The sequence below is a fragment of the Leopardus geoffroyi genome, chromosome B3, assembly GCF_018350155.1.
Source record: "Leopardus geoffroyi isolate Oge1 chromosome B3, O.geoffroyi_Oge1_pat1.0, whole genome shotgun sequence".
Lineage (NCBI taxonomy): Eukaryota > Metazoa > Chordata > Mammalia > Carnivora > Felidae > Leopardus > Leopardus geoffroyi.
The window spans coordinates 106,507,007-106,532,411 of record NC_059337.1 but is presented as its reverse complement, the minus strand read 5'-3'; the positions used below and the strand labels follow the sequence as shown (position 1 = coordinate 106,532,411).

Below are 25,405 nucleotides of genomic sequence, written 5' to 3'. Positions count from 1 at the left end.
ACCAGATGGACCTACAGATATATTCAGAATATTCCTTCCAAAAACAATGGATTCCAAATTCTTTTCAAGTGCACACGGGACCTTCTCCAGAATGGATCACATGTCAGACTATAAAACAAGTCTCAATAAACTTAAAAAGATTAAAATCCTATCATGCATCTCTTCTAACCACAAAGGTATGAAACTAGAAATCAATCACAAGAAAAAAAATGTAGAAACACAAACACATGGAGGCTAAATAACATGCTACTAACAATGAATGGGTCAACCAAGACATCAAAGAGGAAATTAAAAAAATACATGAGACAAATGAAAACCACAATGGTTCAATATGTTTCATTCATATGTGGATCCTGAGAAATTTAACAGAAGACCACGGAGGAGGGGAAGGGGGGAAAAAAGTTACAGAGAGGGAGGGAGGCAAACCATAAGAGACTCTTAAATACTGAGAACAAACTGAGGGTTGATGGGGGAAGGAGGGAGAAGGGAAAGTGGGTGATGGGCATTGAGGAGGGCACCTGTTGGGATGGGCATTGGGTGTTTTATGGAAAACAATTTGACAATAAATTGTATTTAATAATGTAAATAAGTAAAAAAAAAAAAAAAACAACCACAATGGTTCAAATCTTTGGGACATGGCAAAAGTTGTTCTAAGAGTGAACATTATAGCAACAGAGGGCTACCTCAAGAAGCAGGAAAAGTTTCAAATAACCTTACTCCTAAACAAGCTACAAAAAGCCCATAGCCAGTAGAAGGAAGAAAATAATAAAGACTAGAGCAGAAGTAAATAAATGAGAGTTAAAAAAAAAAACAACAACAGATCAGTGAAACCATGAGCTGGTTCTTTGAAGATCAACAAAATCGGTAAGCCAGATTCATCAAGAAAAGAGAGGTCTCTGGGGCGCCTGGGTGGCGCAGTCGGTTAAGCATCCGACTTCAACTCAGGTCACAATCTCGCGGTCCGTGAGTTCGAGCCCCGCGTCGGGCTCTGGGCTGATGGCTCAGAGCCTGGAGCCTGCTTCCGATTCTGTGTCTCCCTCTCTCTCTGCCCCTCCCCCGTTCATGCTCTGTCTCTCTCTGTCCCAAAAATAAACGTTGAAAAAAATAAAAATTTAAAAAAAAAAAAAAAGAAAAGAGAGGTCTGAAATAAAACTAGAAAAGGAGGAGAAATAACTGATGCCATAGAAATACAAAGGATTAAAAAAGATTATGAAAAATTATACACCAATAAATTGGACACCCTTGAAGAAATGGATACATTCCTAGAAACATACCAGGTAACTGAATCAGGAAACTACTATCAATGAAATGGAATCAGTAATTGAAACACTCTCAAAAAACTAAAGTCCAGGACCACATGGCATTACAGGTGAATTCTACCAAACATTAAAAGAAAAGTTAAGGGGTTGCCTCGGTAGCTCAGGTGATTAAGTGTCTGATTCAACTTCAGGTCAGGTCATATCTCAGGGCTGAGATCGAGCCCCACATCAGGCTCTGCGCTAAACACAGAACCTGCTGGGGATTCTCCGTCCCCCTTTCTCTCCCTGCCCCCACACTTGTGCTCTAAATAAATAAATAAATAAATAAAACTAAAGAAGAGTTAATACCCGTTCTTCTCAAACTATTCCAAAAAATAGGAAGGGAAGCTTCTCAATTTATTCTGTGAGGCCAGCACTCTGATACCACAACCAGAGAAAGATACCACAAAAAGAGAAAACTACAGATATGTTACACATCTACATATTATAATTACTCAACAATTATCTCTGATGAACACAGACGCAAAAATCCTCAACAAAATACTGGTAAACCAAATGGGACAATATACTAAAAAAATTATTCTCTACAACCAAGTGGGTTTTATTCCAAGTTCAATATTTGCAAATCAATCAACATGCGATATCACAATGAGAGAAGACATCAAAACCATAGGATCAGCTCAACAGATGCAAAACAGCATTATTTGTCGAAGCACAACATCCATTTGTGATAAAACCTCTCCATAAAATAGGTCTAGAGAGAATATACCTCAACATAGTGAAGGCCAAATATGAAAACCCCACAGCTTAAATCTTACTAAATGGTAAAAAACAAAGCTTTTTCCTCTAAGATCCAGAACAAGATAAGGATGTTCACTCTCACCACTTTTATTCAACATACTACCAGGAGTCCAAGCTACAGCAATCACATAAAAAATAAAAGGCATCCAAATTGGTAAGAAGTAAAACTTACACTATTTGCAGATGACATACAGTATAACCTTGGATTGTAACTTGTTCTGCGAGTGTTCCACAAGATGAGCAAACTGTTGCAATAAATTTGGACTTGATAAACAATCGATGTCTTGCAATACGAGTAGTAAGTGACAGTGAATGTCACATGATCACAACTGAGCCAATGGTTCTGGAAATTCACTTTGATATACAAGTAGTTTGGAATGGAGGAGGGAAGATGGCGGCGTAGGAGGACGCTGGGCTCACCGCGCGTCCTGCTGATCACTTAGATTCCACCTACACCTGCCTAAATAACCCAGAAAACCGCCAGAGGATTAGCAGAACGGAGTCGCCGGAGCCAAGCGCAGACGAGAGGCCCACGGAAGAGGGTAGGAAGGGCGGCAAGGCGGTGCGCGCTCCACGGACTGGCGGGAGGGAGCCGGGGCGGAGGGGCGGCTCGCCGGCCAAGTAGAGCCCCCGAGTCTGGCGGGCAAAAGCGGAGGGGCCTGACGGACTGTGTTCCGACAGCAAGCGTGACTTAGCGTCTGGGAGGTCATAAGTTAACAGCTCTGCTCGGAAAGCGGGAAGGCTGGAGGACAAAGGGAGGGAGAGCTGCTGAGCCCCCGGACGACAGAGCTCAGTTTGGTGGGGAACAAAGGCGCTCGCCAGCGCCATCTCCCCCGCCCATCCCCCAGCCAAAATCCCAAAGAGAACCAGTTCCTGCCAGGGAACTTGCTCGCTCCGCGCAAACACCCAACTCTGTGCTTCTGCGGAGGAGCCAAACCTCCGGCAGAGGATCTGACTCCCTCCCGCTGCCACAGGGCCCCTCCTGAAGTGGATCACCTAAGGAGAAGCGAGCTAAGCCTGCCCCTCCTGCCCCCGTGCACCTTGCCTACCCACCCCAGCTAATACGCCAGATCCCCAGCATCACAAGCCTGGCAGTGTGCAAGTAGCCCAGACAGGCCACGCCACCCCACAGTGAATCCCGCCCCTAGGAGAGGGGAAGAGAAGGCACACACCAGTCTGACTGTGGCCCCAGCGGTGGGCTGGGGGCAGACATCAGGTCGGACTGCGACTCCACCCACCAACTCCAGTTATACACCACAGCACAGGGGAAGTGCCCTGCAGGTCCTCACCACGCCAGGGACTATCCAAAATGACCAAGCGGAAGAATTCCCCTCAGAAGAATCTCCAGGAAATAACAACAGCTAATGAGCTGATCAAAAAGGATTTAAATAATATAACAGAAAGTGAATTCAGAATAATAGTCATAAAATTAATCGCTGGGCTTGAAAACAGTATAGAGGACAGCAGAGAATCTCTTGCTACAGAGATCAAGGGACTAAGGAACAGTCACGAGGAGCTGAAAAACGCTTTAAACGAAATGCAAAACAAAATGGAAACCACCACGGCCCGGATTGAAGAGGCAGAGGAGAGAATAGGTGAACTAGAAGATAAAGTTATGGAAAAAGAGGAAGCTGAGAAAAAGAGAGATAAAAAAATCCAGGAGTATGAGGGGAAAATTAGAGAACTAAGTGATACACTAAAAAGAAATAATATACGCATAATTGGTATCCCAGAGGAGGAAGAGAGAGGGAAAGGTGCTGAAGGGGTACTTGAAGAAATAATAGCTGAGAACTTCCCTGAACTGGGAAAGGAAAAAGGCATTGAAATCCAAGAGGCACAGAGAACTCCCTTCAGACGGAACTTGAATTGATCTTCTGCACGACATATCATAGTGAAACTGGCAAAATACAAGGATAAAGAGAAAATTCTGAAAGCAGCAAGGGGTAAACGTGCCCTCACATATAAAGGGAGACCTATAAGACTCGTGACTGATCTCTCTTTTGAAACTTGGCAGGCCAGAAAGAATTGGCACGAGATTTTCAGTGTGCTAGACAGAAAAAATATGCAGCCGAGAATCCTTTATCCAGCAAGTCTGTCATTTAGAATAGAAGGAGAGATAAAGGTCTTCCCAAACAAACAAAAACTGAAGGAATTTGTCACCACTAAACCAGCCCTACAAGAGATCCTAAGGGGGACCCTGTGAGACAAAGTACCAGAGACAACACTACAAGCATAAAACATACAGACATCACAATGACTCTAAACCCGTATCTTTCTATAATAACACTGAATGTAAATGGATTAAATGCGCCAACCAAAAGACATAGGGTATCAGAATGGATAAAAAAACAGGACCCATCTATTTGCTGTCTACAAGAGACTCATTTTAGACCTGAGGACACCTTTAGATTGAGAGTGAGGGGATGGAGAACTATTTATCATGCTACTGGAAGCCAAAAGAAAGCTGGAGTAGCCATACTTATATCAGACAAACTAGACTTTAAATTAAAGGCTGTAACAAGAGATGAAGAAGGACATTATATAATAGTTACAGGGTCTATTCATCAGGAAGAGCTAACAATTATAAATGTCTATGCGCCGAATACCGGAGCCCCCAAATATATAAAACTACTCATAAACATAAGCAACCTTATAGATAAGAATGTGGTAATTGCAGGGGACTTTAACACCCCACTTACAGAAATGGACAGATCATCTAGACACAGGGTCAGTAAAGAAACAAGGGCCCTGAATGAGACATTGGATCAGATGGACTTGACAGATATATTTAGAACTCTGCATCCCAAAGCAACAGAATATACTTTCTTCTCGAGTGCACATGGAACATTCTCCAAGATAGATCATATACTGGGTCACAAAACAGCCCTTCATAAGTTTACCAGAATTGAAATTATACCATGCATACTTTCAGACCACAATGCTATGAAGCTTGAAATCAACCACAGAAAAAAGACTGGAAAACCTCCAAAAGCATGGAGGTTAAAGAACACCCTACTAACGAATGAGTGGGTCAACCAGGCAATTAGAGAAGTAGTTTGGATTACAAGCATGTTTCTGGAAGGAATTATGCTCACAAACCAAGGTTTTACTGTATTATGTAGAAAACCATAAAGACCCACTGAAAACCTCCTAGAACTGATAAATGCATTCAGTGAAGTCGCAGTATACAAAATAAATAAACAGAAATCTGTTGCATTTCTATACACTAATAATGAAGTAGGAGAATGAGAAATTAAAAAAACAAACCAAGGAAGCAAAAGACCTGTAGTCTGAAAATTATAAAACACTGATGAAAGAAACTGAGGGTGACACAAACAAATGGAAAAGAAATTCCATGCGCATGGATTAGAAGACCCAATATTGTTAAAATGTTTACAATACCCAAAGAAATCTACAGATTTAATACAATCCCTATCAAAATAGCAACATTTTTTATAGAACTAGAATAATTGTAAAATTTATATGGAACCAAAAAAACCCTTAAATAGCCAAAGCAATCTTGAGACAGAAAAACAAAGCTGGAGGTATGACAAGCCTAGAGTTCAAGATATACTACAAAGCCACAGTATTCAAAACAGTATTGTACTGACACAGAAGGAGACACACAGATCAGTGGAACAGAATCCCCTGAAATAAACCCCTGCACATATGGTAAAGTAATTTAGGACCATGAAGGCAAAAGTACACGATGGGGAAAAGACAGTCTCTTCAACAGTGTTGTGAAAACTGTATACCTACATTCAAAAAAATGAAGCGGCACCACTTTCTTACCCCATACACAAAAATACACTCAAAATGGATTAAAGACCTAAATGTGAGACTTGAAACCATAAAGTTCCTAGAACAAAATAGGCAGTAATCTGACATGGGCTAAAGAAACATTTTCCTATATATGTCTCTTCAGGCAAGAGAAACAAAGTAAAAACAAAGTATTAGGACTACACCAGAATAAAAAGCTTTTACACAGTGAAGGAAATCATCAACAAAACCAAAAGGAAACCTAACGAAGGGGAGAAGAGATTTGCAAGTGATATATCTGTAAGAAACAATCCGATTAAAAAATGGGCAGAGGACCTGAGGGTTTTCGAAAAAAAATTTACAGATGGACAACAGACACATGCAAAGATGATCAACATCACTGATCATCTGGGAAATGCAAATTAAAACCACCAGGAGAAATCACCTTATGCCTGCCACAGTGGCTAACATCCAAGACATAAGAAATGACAAATATTGGCAAGGAGGTGGAGAAAAAGGACCCTTGTGTACCACTGGTAGGAATGCCAACTGGTACAGCCACTGTGGAAAATATGGAGGCTCTTCAAAAAATTAAAAATAGAATAACCAAATTCCACTACTGGGTATTTACCCAGAAAACAAAAACACTAATCTGAAAAGATATATATGCACCTCCACATTTTGTTTTGCTTTTTTTTAAATATTTTTCTTAATGTTTATTTTTGACAGAGAGAGCACGAGCGGGGGAGGGGCAGAGAGCAACGGAGACACAGAATCTGAAGCAGGCTCCAGGCTCCGAGCTGTCAGCACAGAGCCTGACGCGGGGGCTTGAACTCACGGACTGTGAGATCATGACCTGAGCCGAAGTCAGACGCTCAACTGACTGAACCACCCAGACGCCCCATATGTACCTCCACCAGTTTATTGCAGCATTAATTACAAAGCCAAGATATGGAAACAACCCAAATGTCCATGGATAAATGAATGGATAAAGATGTCGTATAGATGAACAATGGAGCGTTACTTAGTCAAAAAAAAAGAATGAGATCTTGCCATTTGCAACAACATGGATGGACCTAGGGTATAATGCTAAGTGAAGTAAACCACTGAGAGAAAGACAAATACCATACAATTTCACTCATATGTTAAGAAACAAAGGATAAAAAGGGACTGGAAGGAAAAAAAAAAAGACTCAAATACAGAGAACTGGTGGTTACCAGAGGGGAGGTGGGGGAAATAAAGGGGATTAAGAATACACTTATCTTGATAAGCACTGAGTAATGTATAGACTTGTTGAGTAATTATATTGTACACCTGAAACTAATAGAACACTGTATGTTAATACTTCAAAAATAAAATATATTGTTTCCACACAAAATCTTAACCTCAGAATTACACAATGTTTGACCTAAAAAGGACCTAAGAAATCACTCATTCTAGCTACGAGTTTACAGATGAGGAAACTGGAAACTGAGGCTTCCTATAGCCATATAAGCACTCCCGGGACAGCACCAAGACAGGAGCCCATGTCTCTTAAGTTCTAGTCCACACCAGCATTCAACACTGGAAACACTCCAGTTTCTTCTGAGAGATAGGAACTAGAAGGGAATCCCATACTATGTGCCTGCTTCCTGCCCTGATCCACTGTAGCTGAGGGTTACAGGTGGGAAGTAGGAGGTACATACACCCAACTTCCTCAGTCTCTAGTATTCCTCGAGTCTGCTGCCTGCATAATTAGAAGGGAACAGAAATGACCTATGAACACTGTGATTTCCTTTCATCTTTAAAACAGTTCTGTAATATGTAGAAATTGGAGGGACCAAGTTATTATAAAAGTAGTATCTGAAGGTGCTATTAAACATACTGAAATGTAATTTGCAGTAGGTTAGTTACCAACTTTCTCTTATTAAACAATTCATCAACTCATCTAGAATTAGGTTTTCTTTTCCTGATTCACGTCCCTGTTTCTGATTCATTATAGAGTCTAACTGAAGTACACAAACATTTTATACATGAGAGATTCCTGGGGCAGAGAAATAAGTTTCAAGCTGATTTAACTATCCACAGTAGTTGTAGATAATAAACAAGAATTTAAAAGCTTTATTTTATTGAAATATCCAATCATTTCCTCCTTCAAGTCTTTCCCTAGAGTTGATAAAAGTGACAAAATGAAGTCGTTTATCTTCTTTAAACACCTTGTAATGTTGATTAAAGATTACAAAGGAGAAATGGGGACAGTATACAAATGAAAACATTTGAATCACCATAAAAATATTCTGTGTATTTCCTCTATTATTCTACCTGAAAGCCATTCCCTCTCATTCTTTCGGTAACATAACAGAAAAAAGAGCAACAACAAGGACTCCAAAATAGTCTCTGAACTCTAGAACTTTTTTAAAGAAAGAATTAAGAGAAAGCACACATCTTATCGACCGCAGTACGCGGTTGAAGACAGTGCCCAGGCACTAGACTAGCAAGCAGGATGGACGAGAACTAAGACACTTTACACTTTTATTCCTTTCAAGTTAAAGGAATAACTCAAAGAGTTCTTTCAAACAGTGGCCTTCCACTGAAACACTAAAAAGAGGCACAAAATGGAGATCTCAAAACAGGAACAGTATCAAAACTAATGTGACTATTAAGTTCTTTCAAATCACCAAAATCTTAGATATTAGAGTGCGAAAGTAAACATCCATAATCAAGAAGATAAAATTGGGAACAAAATATAGAAGGGTATGGAATGTATATAATTATTGATGACTTAGTCATCATTATAAAATAAAATGTAAAATTAATTCTACATACAATAAAGTATTTTATGTTCCCTTCAAAATAGTGTTAACAACTTTCAACATTTCAATAATTAAACATTTTCTATGTGGGTCAATTTTGTGAAATGATAGTTTTTTTCTCCAAGATGCTGAATAGTTGAGCCTACTACTTCACTGACTTCCCAAGCATATACAGTGTAACATACAACCTTTTATAAACTGAATAACCAGCTAATAGCTACTGAGTGCCATTCACCAAGGATTACAGGATTACAACAATCAGGAGTACTATTTATGTACTATTTTCCTATTCAGTTGTCAAATCTATTTAAAAAACAAACAAACAACCTGTTAACAAAGGAAAAAAGGTTTCCTACCTCTATTTCAGAAGCCGACATGTACACAGCCAGAGTAACCAAAGATAATACTAATATAATGTATGGAAAGGCATAATCTGAAAAACAAACATGGGTATTATATTGAAAATTAAATATTTTGAATAAAACATCAAAAAAATTGAAACAGTATAATTCTCCCCATAGTTGAAAACTTTCTCAACCAGTCCCATGAGAGACTTAAGCCCTAATGCCCTAAAAGGGGTCAGCAAACTTTCTGAAAACAGCCAGAGAGTAAATATGTTTGGCTTTGTGGACCATACAGTATCTGTCTCAATCACCCAAGTCCCTGTTACAGTGGGAAGCAGCCAGACAATACATAAATGAATGGGTGTGGCTATGTTCCAATAAAACTTTATAAACAACAAAACCCAAACTTCATGTAATTTTAACATGTTAAGAATTAACTACTTTTTTTCCCGTACCATTTAAAAATGCAAAACTTGGGGCATCTGGGTGGCTCAGTCAGTTAGGCGTCCAACTCTTGGTTTCAGCTCAGGTCATGATCTCACAAAGTGAATGGTGAGATAGAGCCCCATGTCTGCACTGACAGCACAGAGCCTGCTTGGGAATTCTCTCTCTCCCTTTCTCTGCCCCTCTCCCCACCCCTCAAAATAAATAAAACATTAAAAAAATGTAAAACAATCCTTGGCCTAGCTTTGAAGACCCCTGCCTTAAGGCATCCACTGAATGTAAAGAATTAACTTCCATCTATGCATCTAGAATGATACTAGTATGTACCAAACTTGACTTGGGAGGATTGAGAAAATACTCAAATAATTTTGTTTCATGATCCAGGTGGAGGACTTTGGTTGAGAAATGCTAAATATAACAGTTATTCAGTTTTAATTACTCTTTAGAAAAGTTCATGTATCAACAAACCTCAAAGGATAAATGGATCATCCAATATTCTTTTTCTTTTTTTTTAATGTTTGTTTATTTTTGAGACAGAGAGAGAGACACAGCATGAGCAGCGGAGGGGCAGAGAGAGAGAGAGAGAGAGAGAGAGAGAGAGAGATAGACACAGAATCAGAAGCTAGCTCCAGGCTCCAAGCTGTCAGTACAGAGCACGACACGGGGCTTGAACTCACAAATTGTGAGATCACGACCTGAGCTGAAGTCAGACACTTAACCAACTGAGCCACCCAGGTGCCCCTCCAATATTCTTTATGTCAAAATTCTAGCTATTTCTACTTGAAGCAAATTTTTTTTCTTACAAAATACTATCTTTCTCTTAAAATGTTTTCAATTTACAGCACACTAAAATGAGCAAATTGAGAAAAAGAAATCTTGAATTATTTTTCATATAATTATTTTAAAACAACTTCAATTTATGAAACCACTTATCATTTTACATTGCAATGGAACCCGTCTAGAAGAATTTCAAATGTTAATTCAGAATGCAGAAGGCAGAAACTCGGAATTATCTATACAGGCCCGATTCCAACTTACTAAGTAAGTACCTTTTTGACATTTAGAATATTTTAGTTTATAAACAGTGATAAGCATCCTCAACAAACAATTCATTTATAAATATTTATAAATAGGTAAACAATGTTGATAGCGATACAAATTTAAGACAGAGTAGTAAAAAGCCATCTGAGGTAAGAGGAAACTTCTAACAAGGCCTAAATTTGTGGGGAGTGGAGGGTGGTCTTGGGCTCAGGCATGGTTCTTACTCTAGGATATAAAATAATTTAAGATTTTGAGCAACTAGGCCGGGGGATGGGGGTGCCGAGAATCTACATTTTAGTTCCCCTGGTAGTTCAGATACAGATCACGCTTAAAAACGGGCTTCAAGGGGCGCCTGGGTGGCGCAGTCGGTTAAGCGTCCGACTTCAGCCAGGTCACGATCTCGCGGTCTGTGAGTTCGAGCCCCGCGTCGGGCTCTGGGCTGATGGCTCCGAGCCTGGAGCCTGTTTCCGATTCTGTGTCTCCCTCTCTCTCTGCCCCTCCCCCGTTCATGCTCTGTCTCTCTCTGTCCCAAAAATAAATAAACGTTGAAAAAAAAAAAAAAAATTAAAAAAAAAAAAAAAAAAAAACGGGCTTCAATAATATTTCTAAGTAGGTAAAAGTTTGTCACAGGCCTCTAATAATTCCAGGGCCTCTCTCCCTAGACCCAAGTATCTCTTAAGCTACCTACCAGAGGATGCTTGCTGCTCTACTTTGCTCAGACTTCTGTTTCTCCTTGTTATGAACAGAAAGTTTGTGTCCCCCCCAAATTCTCCTGTTGAAATCCTAACTTGCAACGTGAGGGTACAGGTGGGGCCTTTGGGAGGTGATGGGGACATGAGGGCAGAGCTCTCGTGAATGGAATTAGTGCCCTCAAAACAGAGACCCCAGAGAGCTCCCTCCCCTCCTGCCACGGAGGACACAGTGGGCTCTTACCCAGACACCAAATCTGCTGGTGCCTTGCTCTTGGACTTCCCATTCTCCAGAACAAGGAGAAAAAGTTTCTGTCGTTTGCAAGCCACATATAGTATTGTAACAGCCGTCTGAAACGACTAAGACACCCCCACAAAAAATTATCTATTTTTTTCATTATCATAAAATTATGACTTCGTATAATGTCCTCTGTGACTAATCTCAGGAGCCTTCATGAATTTATATTTACTGCAAGTGAACACTGACTCCTCTATCCTCACAACGAATGTGTTTTGAGCAGGGGCTTGTTAACAAAATGATCACTCACTGTGAGAAAAAGCATTTTTCTTTAAAAAAAAAAAATTAATGTTTATCTTTGAGAGAGAAAGAGACAGACTGCGAGTGGCAGAAGGGCAGAGATAGAGAGAGACACAGAATCTGAAGGAGGCTCCAGGCTGTCAGCACAGAGCCCCACATGGGGCTCAAACCCATGAACCTTGAGATCATGAGCTGAGCTGAAATCCAATGCTCGACCAACTGAGCCACCCAGGTGCCCCAGAAAAGGCATTTTTCAATGTAGGCAGGTACAGTATATGAAGCAATGGTGTCTGGCAGTCTCCTTGGGCTAACTTCCCAAACCCTGGCAGACTTTTCACAGCTTTTTCCCCTTTTCTCCTCTTATAACCAAGAGGTCCTACACAATAGCACCATCCATAGGTTAGGACACAGGGATTTGAAGGCTGACAATTCTTAAATCTTTCTCTCCTAGACAGCTCTCCCAAGTACCAGACTAGTATAATTACCTGTACTCTTGTGAATATTCCATGAATACCTGCAACTGAATTCACTTCTCATCAACATATCTAATTTGCTTTTTCTAATATTCACTGTTGCTCTATTCACCAGTTACTAAGTTAGAAAGCTACTCTATGGGGGCACCTGGGTGGCTCAGTCAGTTGAGTGTCTGACTCTTGATTTCAGCTCAGGTCATGATCCCAGGGTCGTGGGATCAAGCCCTGCATTGATCCCAGGTCTGGGATCAGGTCATGATCCCAGGCTCTGCTGAACATGAGCCTGCTTAAGATTCTCTCTATCTCTCTCCCTCTGCCCCTCTCCCCAACTTGTGCACTCAAAAAAAAAAAAAAAAAAAAAAAGCTATCTATCATATTCTCCTCTCGCTCTGTCACGCCTATGTTTAATCAGTTACGTAATCTAGTTAAATCTATCTTTAAAGCAGCTCTCCATTCCCAGTGTTTCTCTGTGTTAGGTCAGACAGACTTGGCTAGCTGCAATAACCTCTTCACTGATCCCCAGGTTCTCTTCCCCTACCAATCCACCCTCCACACTGTTACCAAGTTCTCTTTCCAAAATGCAAACCTAGGCGTGTCACTCTTCTGCCTAAAATCCTTAAAGAGTAGGACCCTATTCTCTAGAGCAAGAATAGTGACCTCAAACCCCTATAGAGGCCGGCCAGGCAAGTAAACAACTGAAGTGGGCCAAAACTAAAACAGGGAATGGTAAGAGCTAGAAGGAAATATACATTTTCAAATACTATGCAGGCCCAATGGAAACAATAGATCTGTAACTAGAATATGAGGGATAATAGACCCCTGACTAATCTCCAATTTCCTCTTCCCTTGGCCACACCTTCACAGTGCCTTCCTCATCTTGAGCCAAATTCATCACCAAGCTATATAGTGACGCCCAGTCTTGCCTAGTTCTTTTAGGCCAGAAGCCTTGCCCTCTGTACCCTGGTGGGCTCCACAGAGAAGGTGGTATCTAACATCCCTGCAACATTCAATGGCACATATTCAGGTTAAGTGCTATACTGTGTTCTCTCAGCTACTTCTAGCTTTCCTAGTAGTATGTCAGTTCTTTAGCACCAACTTCTTATTCTTCTTTTGAGTCACAGTTCAGTCTAAATAGTTGCTGAATAAATGAATAGCTATACTAAAGAGTATACTGAGGATTCTTTTACCGTACCCAAAAGGATTTCATAAAGGAACTCAGAAACCAAAGACGTAACTTAATGATAAGTAGTACATACTAGTGTGTGTGTATACACACGTGTGTGTGTGTGTGTGTGTGTGTGTATATAAAATCAACAGTAATTTCCATGTATTATATACAAAAACCAGTTCTTTTTAATTTATACTCAGGCTTTTAAAGTATTCCTACTGAGGTTATAAGCCTCAGATACAAAGTATTCTCTAAATAGAAATCAGCTTTGATTAGCTTGATAATATCTATTCTAAGAAACCCATTTTTATTTTTTTATAAGACTTATTATATGTTTTAGCAAAAATACATTATTTTCAGGGATTATAAAAGCTATTTTAAAGAAAAAGATACAAAATTATACTTAGAGAAAACACTGTTTATCACATATAAAAATTAACATATTTCACTGACTTGACCCATCAAACTTACATAAAAGGCCTCCGCCAACTGCCTGAAGCACAGTTAAAATCGGGAAGAAGTAAAGTGCAGCATAAATACTTTTAAATCGATCAGACTTTCCTAAGCCACAGGCGATCTTCTTTACCAGAAGGGGTCGGAGCAGCATCATCAATACCAGGCAGAATGCATAATAGATGAATACGATGGTGTATCTGTGAAATAAAAAACGGAATCGTGACACCAAAAATGTATCTATTACTGATCAATTTAAAATCGAAGATGCTAAAAAAGGTTTAAAAAGTGCGTTAAGTCAACCTATTGAATATTCAGACTAGGGGAGGGTTGGCCAAAAAGACTCACACACTGCTGGAAAGTGTATGCTGCTTCCTTTCCAATGCGCAGTTCAGAAACATGGATCAAAAATTCCAAAAATGTTTACACTCTGTGACTCAGCACTTTTACTTGCAGAAACTCATCCAAGGAAAACAATCAGGGACTGTTCACAAACTTCACAAACAAGGATTTTTATTGAATCACGTAATAAGGACAATTCAGGAAGAAAATACATACTCAACATTAGGAAATTAAATTTTAAAGTACATTCATGTTGGAATAGCACGTGGCCATTAAAAATCAGGTTATGGAAGAAATACTAAGGACAAAAGCAACTGTGCCTAAAACATGAAGTGACAAGAAAAGGTTACAAAAACCATGTATATAGTTTCACCTTAATATCCTTTAAAAAACATATACACACATTCAGAATGAAACTGGAAAGACAACTTTTTTAACAGCGGTCATCTGAAGAAACGGAACTACATATTATTTTACTTTTGTATGCTTTTTCTGTTTTTCAAATGTATTACGATGTAGTTTTATCTCAAGAAAAATGTAAAAATATCTCTCTATATCACCAGGCCATAGTTTGTAGCTCTTTATTTTGAATAATGGGATTTCTATGCACATAGTTCTTTTTTTTTTTTTTTTTTAATTTTTTTTTTTTTCAACGTTTATTTATTTTTGGGACAGAGAGAGACAGAGCATGAACGGGGGAGGGGCAGAGAGAGAGGGAGACACAGAATCGGAAACAGGCTCCAGGCTCTGAGCCATCAGCCCAGAGCCCGACGCGGGGCTCGAACTCACGGACCGCGAGATCGTGACCTGGCTGAAGTCGGACGCTTAACCGACTGCACCACCCAGGCGCCCCTCTATGCACATAGTTCTAACCTCCTGTTCGTGAAGTCTTTCAGATCATTTTTTACTATCTGAATACCCAAACCCCTCCCTACGCAGGGGCGAGTCACAGGAAGCACAGGAGCCTTCAGAACACAGACCACAAGCCTCCTCTCCACACAGCATAATCATACTGCATCCCTGTGCTCCCATGACAGCTTTTAGGTTCAGCCCAGCTGCCCTAATTGCAACACATTATTATATGACCTCCTTAGATGAGGAATTTTGTCCTGTTAGGCTACACCCTACCAACACATCAAAACAAAATAAAATCTGTCTATTCCTGCAACTTGTAGTTCCATAAAAGTGCCAAAAAGACGATTATTTTAATCAGAAGAAAACTACCGTGAGTCACTCTCCTAATGAACCAGGAAACCAGTCTCTGGAAGCAGACACCTGTATCCCACCCTGTATCCCACTCCCTACCTTCCACCTGCCCCCACCCCACCTTCAGCCATGCCTCCTATATATGGGGATAGGATAAATCTGACAAGCTAATTTCTGTTACAACAGTATTTATTGCTCATTTTCAGTAACTCATAAATAAGGTTTTAGCAATGTAAACGTTTTTTACAGTAAGTTTCTAATAATAGAAATTTGCATGCTTTTCCATGTCTCATCTAATCAAGTTCCTCTCAAAACTGTAACTATCAGTAAAGTATCTGGGCATTTTTCAGTTTGTATGGAACTAGCTTATATATACCACCAATGGAGAAAACAGCCTCCATTAGTCAATGTAACAGTGTTCCAAAAGGTTTCTGATAATTTTGTACCGTTTTGTTGACTCACAAAAGAAAAAAAATTACTATAACTTTTGGTAGTCCTGCAGCTTTTTTTATTTTTCAGCAATCTCCACACCCAATGTGGGGCTTGAACTCACAACCCTGAGATCAAGAGTCGCATGCTCTTCTGACTGAGCCAGCCAGGAGCCCCGTGTAGTCCTGCTGCTTTTTGAAATGTTCAGCCCCAGTCTGGTCATATAGCTACATTTAAATGCCTATGTGAAGTAAAAAATATGTATAAACCCAATGTTAATATTATAAAATCTTCTTGTAATTTCAAAAACCACTGTTTTGTATGATTGATACAATAACACAGACAGGCCACTGCACAGTGACTATTGGTAAAGCTACTGAGAAAAAGAATCCACTTAATTCAAAGATGGTGAACAGATGGAAAATGTCATAATCAGTGAAGTTGTGTGAGGATGTGGCTGTTAAGGCTGCAGAATGAGGGCCGAGAGCACCTATTTGCCATTTCTATTTTTTGACTCTCCTACTATGTGCTTTACAGATAGAAAAAACACTATATATGTGACCAGCAGTAAATGAGTCTGATTTTGTTTTAAATAAGATGGTTATATGTATATCTGATGCATTTATTAAGCTTTCTAAAGAGCAGGTTAAGTTCTGCAGTCCCCAGGAGAGTATATGAGAAGAGATGAATCAAAGCTGAGAGTTACAGCTCTATGAAAGCAACAAAGAACACATTATCAGTGTTTTATATGCAGTCTTATATATAAATTACATGTACATAAAGAGACAGAGACAGTATATACACAGGAAATAAATAATTTATAGGACTTAACGGTAGGCAGGTGGAAAGATTTTCTTATCCCTGTATCTAGAACTTATGTTTTTTTAATGACCTTTTCCACACATGTGCATGGCTATTTTTCACACTTAGTACTCTTAAGAACCTACACAAAAAGGACTATTTTCTTGAGCATATTATGTAACGGTAACTTGCTACAACTATGAGAATATAAACACCAGACTGTTATATTAGAGCTTTACCAAGAAAAACGTCAAAATGAACACAAAGAGAAATTCTAAAAGCGAAGTAGTCTGGGCTAATATAGTCTTCTGAATTTGGTATTTTTAAAACAAAATATTCTCATGGAAATTACAAACATCTGTTTCAGAAAAAAAAACAAGGAACATTAACTCCGGCACTCTCCTAATGCCGGCTACTATTTTATTAAGTGCTTCCTGTACGTAAGGCACTGCACGTGGTATCTGATACGTGTAGATTTATTTAATCCTCCCAGTCACCTTATAACATTATTCCCATTTCTACCAATGGGAAAACTGAGGTTACAAGAGGCTCTTAACATGGTCACGTTACCACAGCAGCTCGGGATTCACACTCAAGCTTGTTTTTAGCTCCGGAACCCATACTCTTTCCTCTATGTCAGATATTGCTTCTCTGCTGCATATCCTAAAGGTCTTCCTAAGAATTCTTTTTAAAGAAACATCTATGGCTTATTTTAGAAATGGTTTACACACTTCAACACCAACTACAAAAATACTTTGACTTGTATTATACTAAGATGTATTTCTGTTTCCTTCTATCAGACTATGTATCCCTAAGAGAAGAAAATCATTTCTGTACATCTCCCCCAGTGCCTAGAAGCCATTTTTCGATGCTCAATCTGTTGAACTGAATACAATCTATAATTATCATTTTTAAAATGATCTTAAGTCTATATAAATACTCACAGCGGGTAGACAGCTTCATGAGTACAGTGCACTGTGGTAACGTAATCGGGACTCGGGTTGTAAAGCATCGTGTACCAATCAGAAAGCATCAGTACTCGACACGAACGGATATAAAGAACACCAACCGGATCGCTCACAAGTAAGGTGATAATAGCTGCCATACTGCATTCAAATAATGCAGTGATGTGCTGGAAAAGGGCACTGGAGCTAATAAAACAAAAGAAGCACAATTACCAGAAATTTTTCAGTATTTAAATGGCTTTTAAGAATACCCGTATGTTTCAAAATACAGATTCTAAAAGGAAATTTTAACTGATAAATCCTGAAACGAAAATATCTTCTAAACAGGTAAGAAAAGTCGAACATGAGAACCACTTGAGAAAAATTTAACCTTCTTTACTAAAAAGAAATCATCATCTCAGATAACACTGTGCCAGGATTATCTAAATGTACATAGAAAAGCAGAAATTAGATCTTCCTTTATATTCAGTATATTGCCAAACTATTATTAAAAATGTCTTAGTTATCTATGCATCATTTTAAATTATCTTAAATATAAAAAGCACACAAAAGATTATATATAATATATATTAGTTATAAAGTATAATAAACATTATAAGCTCATAATTTAACCCAGTAATTAGAACAGTAACAGCTTCTATTTACCTCTGTTCCTTCCCCATTTCCCACTCCTGGCTCTCCCCCAAGAGGTAACCATCATACTAAATTCTCTTTATCACTTTTTTTGAAGTTTTTATTCCAACTAGATTATGCTTCAAAACCACTCTGTCTAGTTTTGCTTATTTTTAAATACTACAAAGTGATACGTCTTTTGAGGTGTTTTTTTTTTTCCATTCAAAATAGCATTTCCAAGATTCATCCATGGCATTGCTTATAGATGTTCAGTCATTTTACTTTTTTTAATGTTTATTTTTTAGAGAGAGAGAGAGTGTGTGTGAGTGGGGTAGGAGCTGAGAGACAGAGGGAGACACAGAATTTGAAACAGGCTCCAGGCTCTGAGCTGTGAGCACAGAGCCCAACGTGGGGGGCTCAAACTTGGGAACAGTGAGATCACGACCAAGGCTGAACTCGGACACTCAACCGACTGAGCCACCCAGGTGCCCCTGAAGTTGTCATTTTCACTGCTTTACGCATTTTCACTACTGTGCACATTCCACTGTTCATCCATTTGTTTTAGTCAAATATGTTGCAAATGTCTTCCTCTCAGTTTAGGAGCTGAATTTTCACTTTACTGTGATATCTTTACGAACAGATGTTCTAAATTTTGATATAATTGGCTTTAATAATTTTTAACATTCTGGTTAGCATTTTCAGGTTCTGACAAATCCTCACTCTGAGAAAAATTATCCTATCCTTTCTTCTAAAAGTTTGAAGGTTTTGCTTTCACATTTAAATCTGTGACTCACCTAGAATAGATTTCTGTATATAATATATATATATATATATATATATATATATATATATATATATATATATATAAGGTAGATTAGATTTTCCCACTTGGATATCCAATGGTCCCAGGAGTAGCCTTTTATTAAGTAGTTTACCCTACACCCCACCCCGCCCTAACTGCCATGCCACTTCTGTCATACAAGTTTCATATATAACTGGACTGTTTTTAGGTTCGCTATTTTGTTCCTATGGTCCATTTATCCCTGAGGCAAGAGAATATGACAATAATTCTTGATATCACATATGTTCTTCTACTTCTTCAGTGGTCTTGGCCATTCTTGGGCTTTTGCACTTCCACATAGATTTTAGAATTAGCTTGTCAGGGACCACCAAAGGAGTCCAATGTAGCTTAGCTACCTTGGTCTTAGCTGTCTCACAATGCTATGGTACTATACGTGAACTATAGGGAGATCATTGATCCTGTATATTTCTCTTACAGCCGGCTTCTTTACTAAGTAAACTCTCTTATTTGTATTAACTATTCTACAGATGCTTTTGAGTTTTCTATCTGAAAAATATTTCAGTTATCTATCACTACATAGCAAACTATCCCAACACTTCTTTGCTTAAAACCAACACCACTGGTTATCTCTCGCCAGTTTGTGGTTTGGGCACACTTGAGCAGTCCTTTCTGTTCCATGTGATACCAATTGGGATGTACTCATCTAGAGCCTTGACCGGGCTGCATAGTTCAAAATGATGAACTCAAATGGCTGGAATAGATGCTAGCTGACAGCTGTGAGCACAAAGCTGGCTGCTGACCAGAGCACCAGTGGCCTCTTATCTTTGGTGTTCTGCGGTTTAATTATAATGTGGATAGGTATGAATTTCTTACTTATTCTGCTTGGAATGTGTTTTGCTTCCCCAGAAGCAATTCTGCAAATCTGTTTCTCACTATTTCTATAAAACCTAAAGCTAATAGATATTTAAATACTGGCTTTCCTTCATTTTCTCTATTTTTTCTGAAGACTCTGACTAGAAACTATGCAGAGTAAATGAAACCTTTTCCCCCCTGTACACAAGACTGACCTTCACTTAACTCTACCTCTGTTCCTCTGGAAGCCTGATAAAGGCAGAATGTCAACTTTACTGCTAGGTTACATTACTTAGGATACACACAACCTCTTCACTGGCAAACTACATCTGAACTGGAGAGAACTATAAATGAGCAATGAATACATGATGGGGACACCACAGTCTGGCTTTCTTGAGTTTAGCGATTCCCATAATTGGGATGTCCCTTACAGGACTCTGGAAACCATACTTATGGTCATGTTACAGAAAGACTTGCTCCTTTAAGGCATAATACTTTAAGCTTGGATTCCTACAACCACTCGATGTGGATTTTAACTTCCTACAGCTGAGCTCAATTGCTTCAAAAGCTGACACTGCCCTGGGGGCAAGCTGTTCCTTCTGGGTCCACTGGTGCTTGCTTGGTATGACCTCAAAACATTAAGTCTGAATGTTTAATTGAGCCTAGGTGGATTCCCGGCAGGTATTACAGACATATGTTATAGCTTCTCATTCTATGCTCCACTTCTCTTAATATGTTTCATATTTTCTATATCCTTTTCTTTCAGCACTGTATTGTTATTTCTTTAGACATATCAATTTCCTAATTCACTAATTCTATCTTCAACTGATCAACCTATCATTTTTCAAATTTCATTTCTAGAATTTCTTTTGTTTTTAAAATAAATCTGTTTATTCATTCCCAACAATCTCTTGTTGACTCTTGGAGATCTTTGGGACTGCATCCTTTATTTCTTTAATACTGTAAAGATAGCAGTTTTATACTGTATAGTCATAAGTCCATTATCTGCAGTCCTTTGGAAGCATAACTATATTGTTTGCTATGTCTACCAACTCTCAGGCATAAAGCTTATTTGTTTACCATGGAATATGAGGTCATTAATACATATTAATGAACAAGAATCTTATGGACCTAAACTGAGAATGGGGAAGATTCCCAGCAAAGAGGATTTGCTGTTTTTGCCAGAAGCATGCCCATCACTACTGGGCTTCAGCCTCTTGAGAGTCTAGGCTTAGCACTGGCTGCCTCAGATTCAGTATCTGCAGCTATCAGCAGTTAATCTCAGGCAGCTCTCCCATCCTTTCAGTCTGCTTTGTCACTCTAGCCCCCGCTTAGAATGGGTTGGTTTGTTTTCTAAAATAATTCTTGGAGATCTCCCCTGCTTCCAGTGAGACCAGCAATGTCTTGAATAGTATACCTTTTTCAAATTTTAGTTACTTCCTGCAGAAGGGTCACTTGGAGCCCCTTATTACTCCATATTGTTGGAAGCTGAACTCCTACGTGATTTTACACATAGGGAAACAATGAATAAACATCTACAATTTCATTTTATATAATCCCATATTTTGCTTCCTTATAGAATTTGTATTTTTAGAGGCAACATCCCAATCTCATCATTTCTTGCTATTACTTTATTTTTTAATGTTTATTTATTTTGAGAGGAAGAGAGAAAGTGTGCACAAGTTAGGGAGAGGCAGAGAGAAAAGGAGAGAATACCAAGCAAGCTCCATGCGGATAGCAAGCCTGATGCAGGGCTCGATCTCACATACTGTGAGATCATGACCTGAGCCGAAATCAAGGGTTGGATGCGTAACCAACTGAGCCCCCCAACTTGCTATCATTTAGTAACTTCTTCCCATCATGCTCCCTTTCAATCTTTCTGCAGCCAACCACATGATCTTTACAAAATGAAATCTGATTCTAAAACTCCCCTTATTAGACTATTCAAGGAGTCCCATCTGTCTTTCAGGAAAAATACTCTTTGCCAGCATTATCTTCCACACCTCCTGGCCATGCTACATGCCTTTTTCCTCAAGCCTCCACACATCTGGGCAGGCTTCACTCACCTGTCTGGCAAGCTGTGTATCCTTCAAGATCAGCTCTGGCATTATTCCCAGGTCTTATATTTCCTAGGACTCCTGAAGCCCCACATCTCTTTATGTCCTGCTCTCATTTAGTCCCTACTTTTTCACAGGATCCTCACCTCTCATTTCTTGATTATACTGTGCTCTTTCTTGCCTCTATCCTTTCGCATATGTTTTTCCTGCTGTGTGATAGACTCTTTCTTCAATTTCTCTATCAAAAACTACTCACTTTTCAAAGTCCAGCTTGAAGTCAGTTTTTTCTTGTGTGACACCACCCTATTCTCAGAATCAAAATTAACTTCTTCCTTCTTCATGCCGACCTTAAAACTGTGCACATACCTCCATTACACAAACTCACAAAAACTGTCCTGGCTTGTCTATCTCATCCACTGGACTATGAGCATCCACATTTTAGTCATCTCAGAATCTCACAACCCAGTATATCATTGGGCACATTGAAAACATCCCTAGAGATGCTGAATGAATACATTCTAAAAGTTACAAATTCTATAAAAAATTACACAAGGAGCACAACTTCTGACTGCACTACATAAAAATATGCAATTCTGCTGATCTTTGCTCTGGCCTTAAAGAAAAACAAGTTTAATACTAAACTCTGGGTAAAACAAGGTTACCACAAAGGAAAGCTGCCAGGAGAGTCTGGCCCATGCATTCTCAATGGATGACTTCACACCTAGGAGGTCAAGAGTCAGGTCTTGGGGATAAAATAATCTTACATTTGTTATATATATAAAGCACATATATGCATACATGACATAAACAAATAAACAGTTTATCTATGATATTAAAGTTTCACGGGGGTAGGTGGAATTAAGAAAAAGAATATCCAAATAGGCTCTTAAGGAAATGACAATGAATAAAAGGTCTAGCCTCACACAGCTGGGCCTCTGCTTCCTTTCCTGAGGGCAACATCTCAGGACAATGCAAGACATGGCTCTTGTGTTCTTTGCAGCCTGTTTCCTTTCCAATTTCCTTTCTGGCAAAGCACACCCAAGTTGTGCGAATTCCTTTTTAAACCCACCTCCTTTCTTCCCCAAGCACTAATCACTCCTCCACTCTACCCTCAAACCAAACCCCACCCTCTGCTCCATGACTTTCCCTCTAAACATACGTCATGCTTCAATTCAAAAACATTTGGTGAGGTGCATCTCTACACCCCCATCTCTTCCCTGCTTGTGGCTAAGAAGTTCCAGCCAACTAGCTGAGCAATCATTCCATTTCAGCTTTCGGTTGATCCCATCTCCTTTCTCACCCTCATCTCTCAACGTTCTATAACAGAAATTAAAAGCAAGATGAGAGCTATTTTTTCAAAAACCTTTTTACACAGCCATCGGAAAAAGAATGAATGCTTTTCCAAATATATAAATAATCACCCTGGATTTATTAGGAGGGATCCAGAAAACTATTAATTCTATTTCCACTGGACCATTCATTCCATTCCCACTCAACAGTACTGAAGTCTGGCTATCCCTACTTTTTGGGAACAGCCTCACCTCTAATCTACCCTCTATAGAAGTTACCTTCCTAAAATAAATACACAGCCAGTGATGTTACTTCTCTAAACCAAAACTTTTACCCATAAATCATCCACGCAGCAAATACTAAATGAGCACCTGTCATGAGACAGCTGCTGAGCTGATCTCTGGAAATGCCATGGCGAACAAGAGATTGCCACTGCCCTCTGGACTTCTAGTCGGAGACTGGAGGAGACAAACACAACCATAAATTGTACTGAGTGCTAAATACAAAACAAAAACAACAAAATGAAGAGTGCTATTAAAAAAGAAAAATAAGGAAGGGGGCAGATTGAGGAAGGGAGGGCTTCTATGACTAGGTGTAATTTAAACTGAAATCTGAAGGGAAAAAGGCAGCTAGGTAAAAAGGTGCAGTCATAGGGAAGAGAGTATTTGAAGCAGAGAAAAGCTGATGAATGGAGAAGGAAAGATGCCAAGAATTTAGAGCAACTAAAAATCAGTAGGGCTGAAATGTACTAATTGGGATCCTCATTCCCAGTAAGACCGAGTCCACATCCTCATCAAGAATCTTCACATTCTAGCCTCAACCTACTTTCCCACTCTCCTGTTTATGACCTTTCTTTCATATGCAATCCACACTCAGACCACCCCAAACCACTTCCAGTCCCACCCACAACACAGCACGTATTTCACCCCTCCGTGCCACTGTTCATGATACTTCCTCTACCCAAAATGTTTTCCTAAAGTCTTTCAGACCTCACCAGGCACAACTTCTCTCTTCTACTCTTTGTGATTCCAGAGCATCTTGTTCTAACGCTTTTATACACTTTTTGTTTATACACTTTTAAGACTGAATCACATTATAACTAGTTGTATACACATTTGTCTTCTCTAAAGATTATGACTATAAACCATATCAATTATTTGTGTACCTCTTTCCTTGATCTAAACGTAAAACACAGTGCTCCATAAATGTCTGTTGATTTAATGTTTTAGTATGAGTTTTCATAATTAGGTGGCAGTTGTATCATTTTAACTACATTTTAGATTACTAGGATTAAATTAAATCACAAAGTATTCTACAATACACAGTTTGTAATCATGACCAATTCTTTGTAAAAAATCCATAAAGATTGTAATTGAGAAATGAAAAAAGTATTACTTCAATATCATTTAAACATTAAAACAAAGGATACCTCCCTAGATAATTACTGAGTCATGCCCTATCATTAAGTGTTCTTGCCAGAGTCAACAGTAATCAGAATACAGAGAACAAACTGAGGGTTGACGGGAGGGGCAGGGAAGAGGGGAAAATGGGTGATGGGCATTGAGGGGCCCACTTGTTGGGATGAGCAATGGGTGTTGTATGTAAGTGATGAATCATGGGAACCTACCCCCCAAACCAAGAGCACACTGTATGCACTGTCTGTTAGCCAACTTGACAATAAATTATATTAAATAAATCATTTTTTAAAAAGTAATCAGAATATAAAAATAAATAATTTTAAAATGTAATCAGAATATAAACAGTTTTACCACTTTCAAAACAACACAAGTATAATTATTTAATAAGGTCTTCTAAATGATTATTCCAACATCAGTCCATCCAGATACATTCATAGAAAGTGCTAACCTCTTTTTCCCCGAGTACCATTCAATGAAGAACCAATGTAAAACAAGAGGAAGCATAGCCATAAATCCAAGATAAAGCCAATCATAAAGTTCTGGAGACTCTGTGCAAGGCTGACAATATTTCTGTGCATTTGTTCTCTGTCCTCTTGGACACACCTACAAAATATAAAAACAATATTTTATGTACGTATATTATTTTAGAACACTGATATCCCAAAGTCATACTATAAAGACATCCCATTTCAGTTTAAACATGTTTACATGTACATCTTTTAGAAATAAGAAAGTTCGTAAGTAAAATTAAATCTATATTGTATTTGGTTTTAGCTGTATAACACTCTTAAAAAATTCCTTTTACTAAGTTACTAAAACTTTAAATGATTAGTTAATAACACTATATAAAAATAATTGCAAAGAAAAGTT

At 38.8% G+C, this 25,405-nt stretch overlaps 1 protein-coding gene across 3 annotated transcripts in view; it reads right to left on the bottom strand.

Annotated features, from left to right (window-relative positions):
• LOC123583926 (JNK1/MAPK8 associated membrane protein) overlaps window positions 1-25,405 on the bottom strand; it is a 32,657-nt gene that overhangs the window by 3,693 nt on the left and 3,559 nt on the right. For all 3 annotated transcript variants that reach the window (XM_045451131.1, XM_045451132.1, XM_045451133.1), the window contains exons 3-6: window positions 24,984-25,138; window positions 17,484-17,690; window positions 13,780-13,961; window positions 8,968-9,044 (exon numbers count right to left, since the gene is read on the bottom strand). In XM_045451131.1, the coding sequence (XP_045307087.1) occupies window positions 8,968-9,044; window positions 13,780-13,961; window positions 17,484-17,690; window positions 24,984-25,138 (621 nt within the window). The remainder of the gene's footprint in view (window positions 1-8,967; window positions 9,045-13,779; window positions 13,962-17,483; window positions 17,691-24,983; window positions 25,139-25,405) is intronic.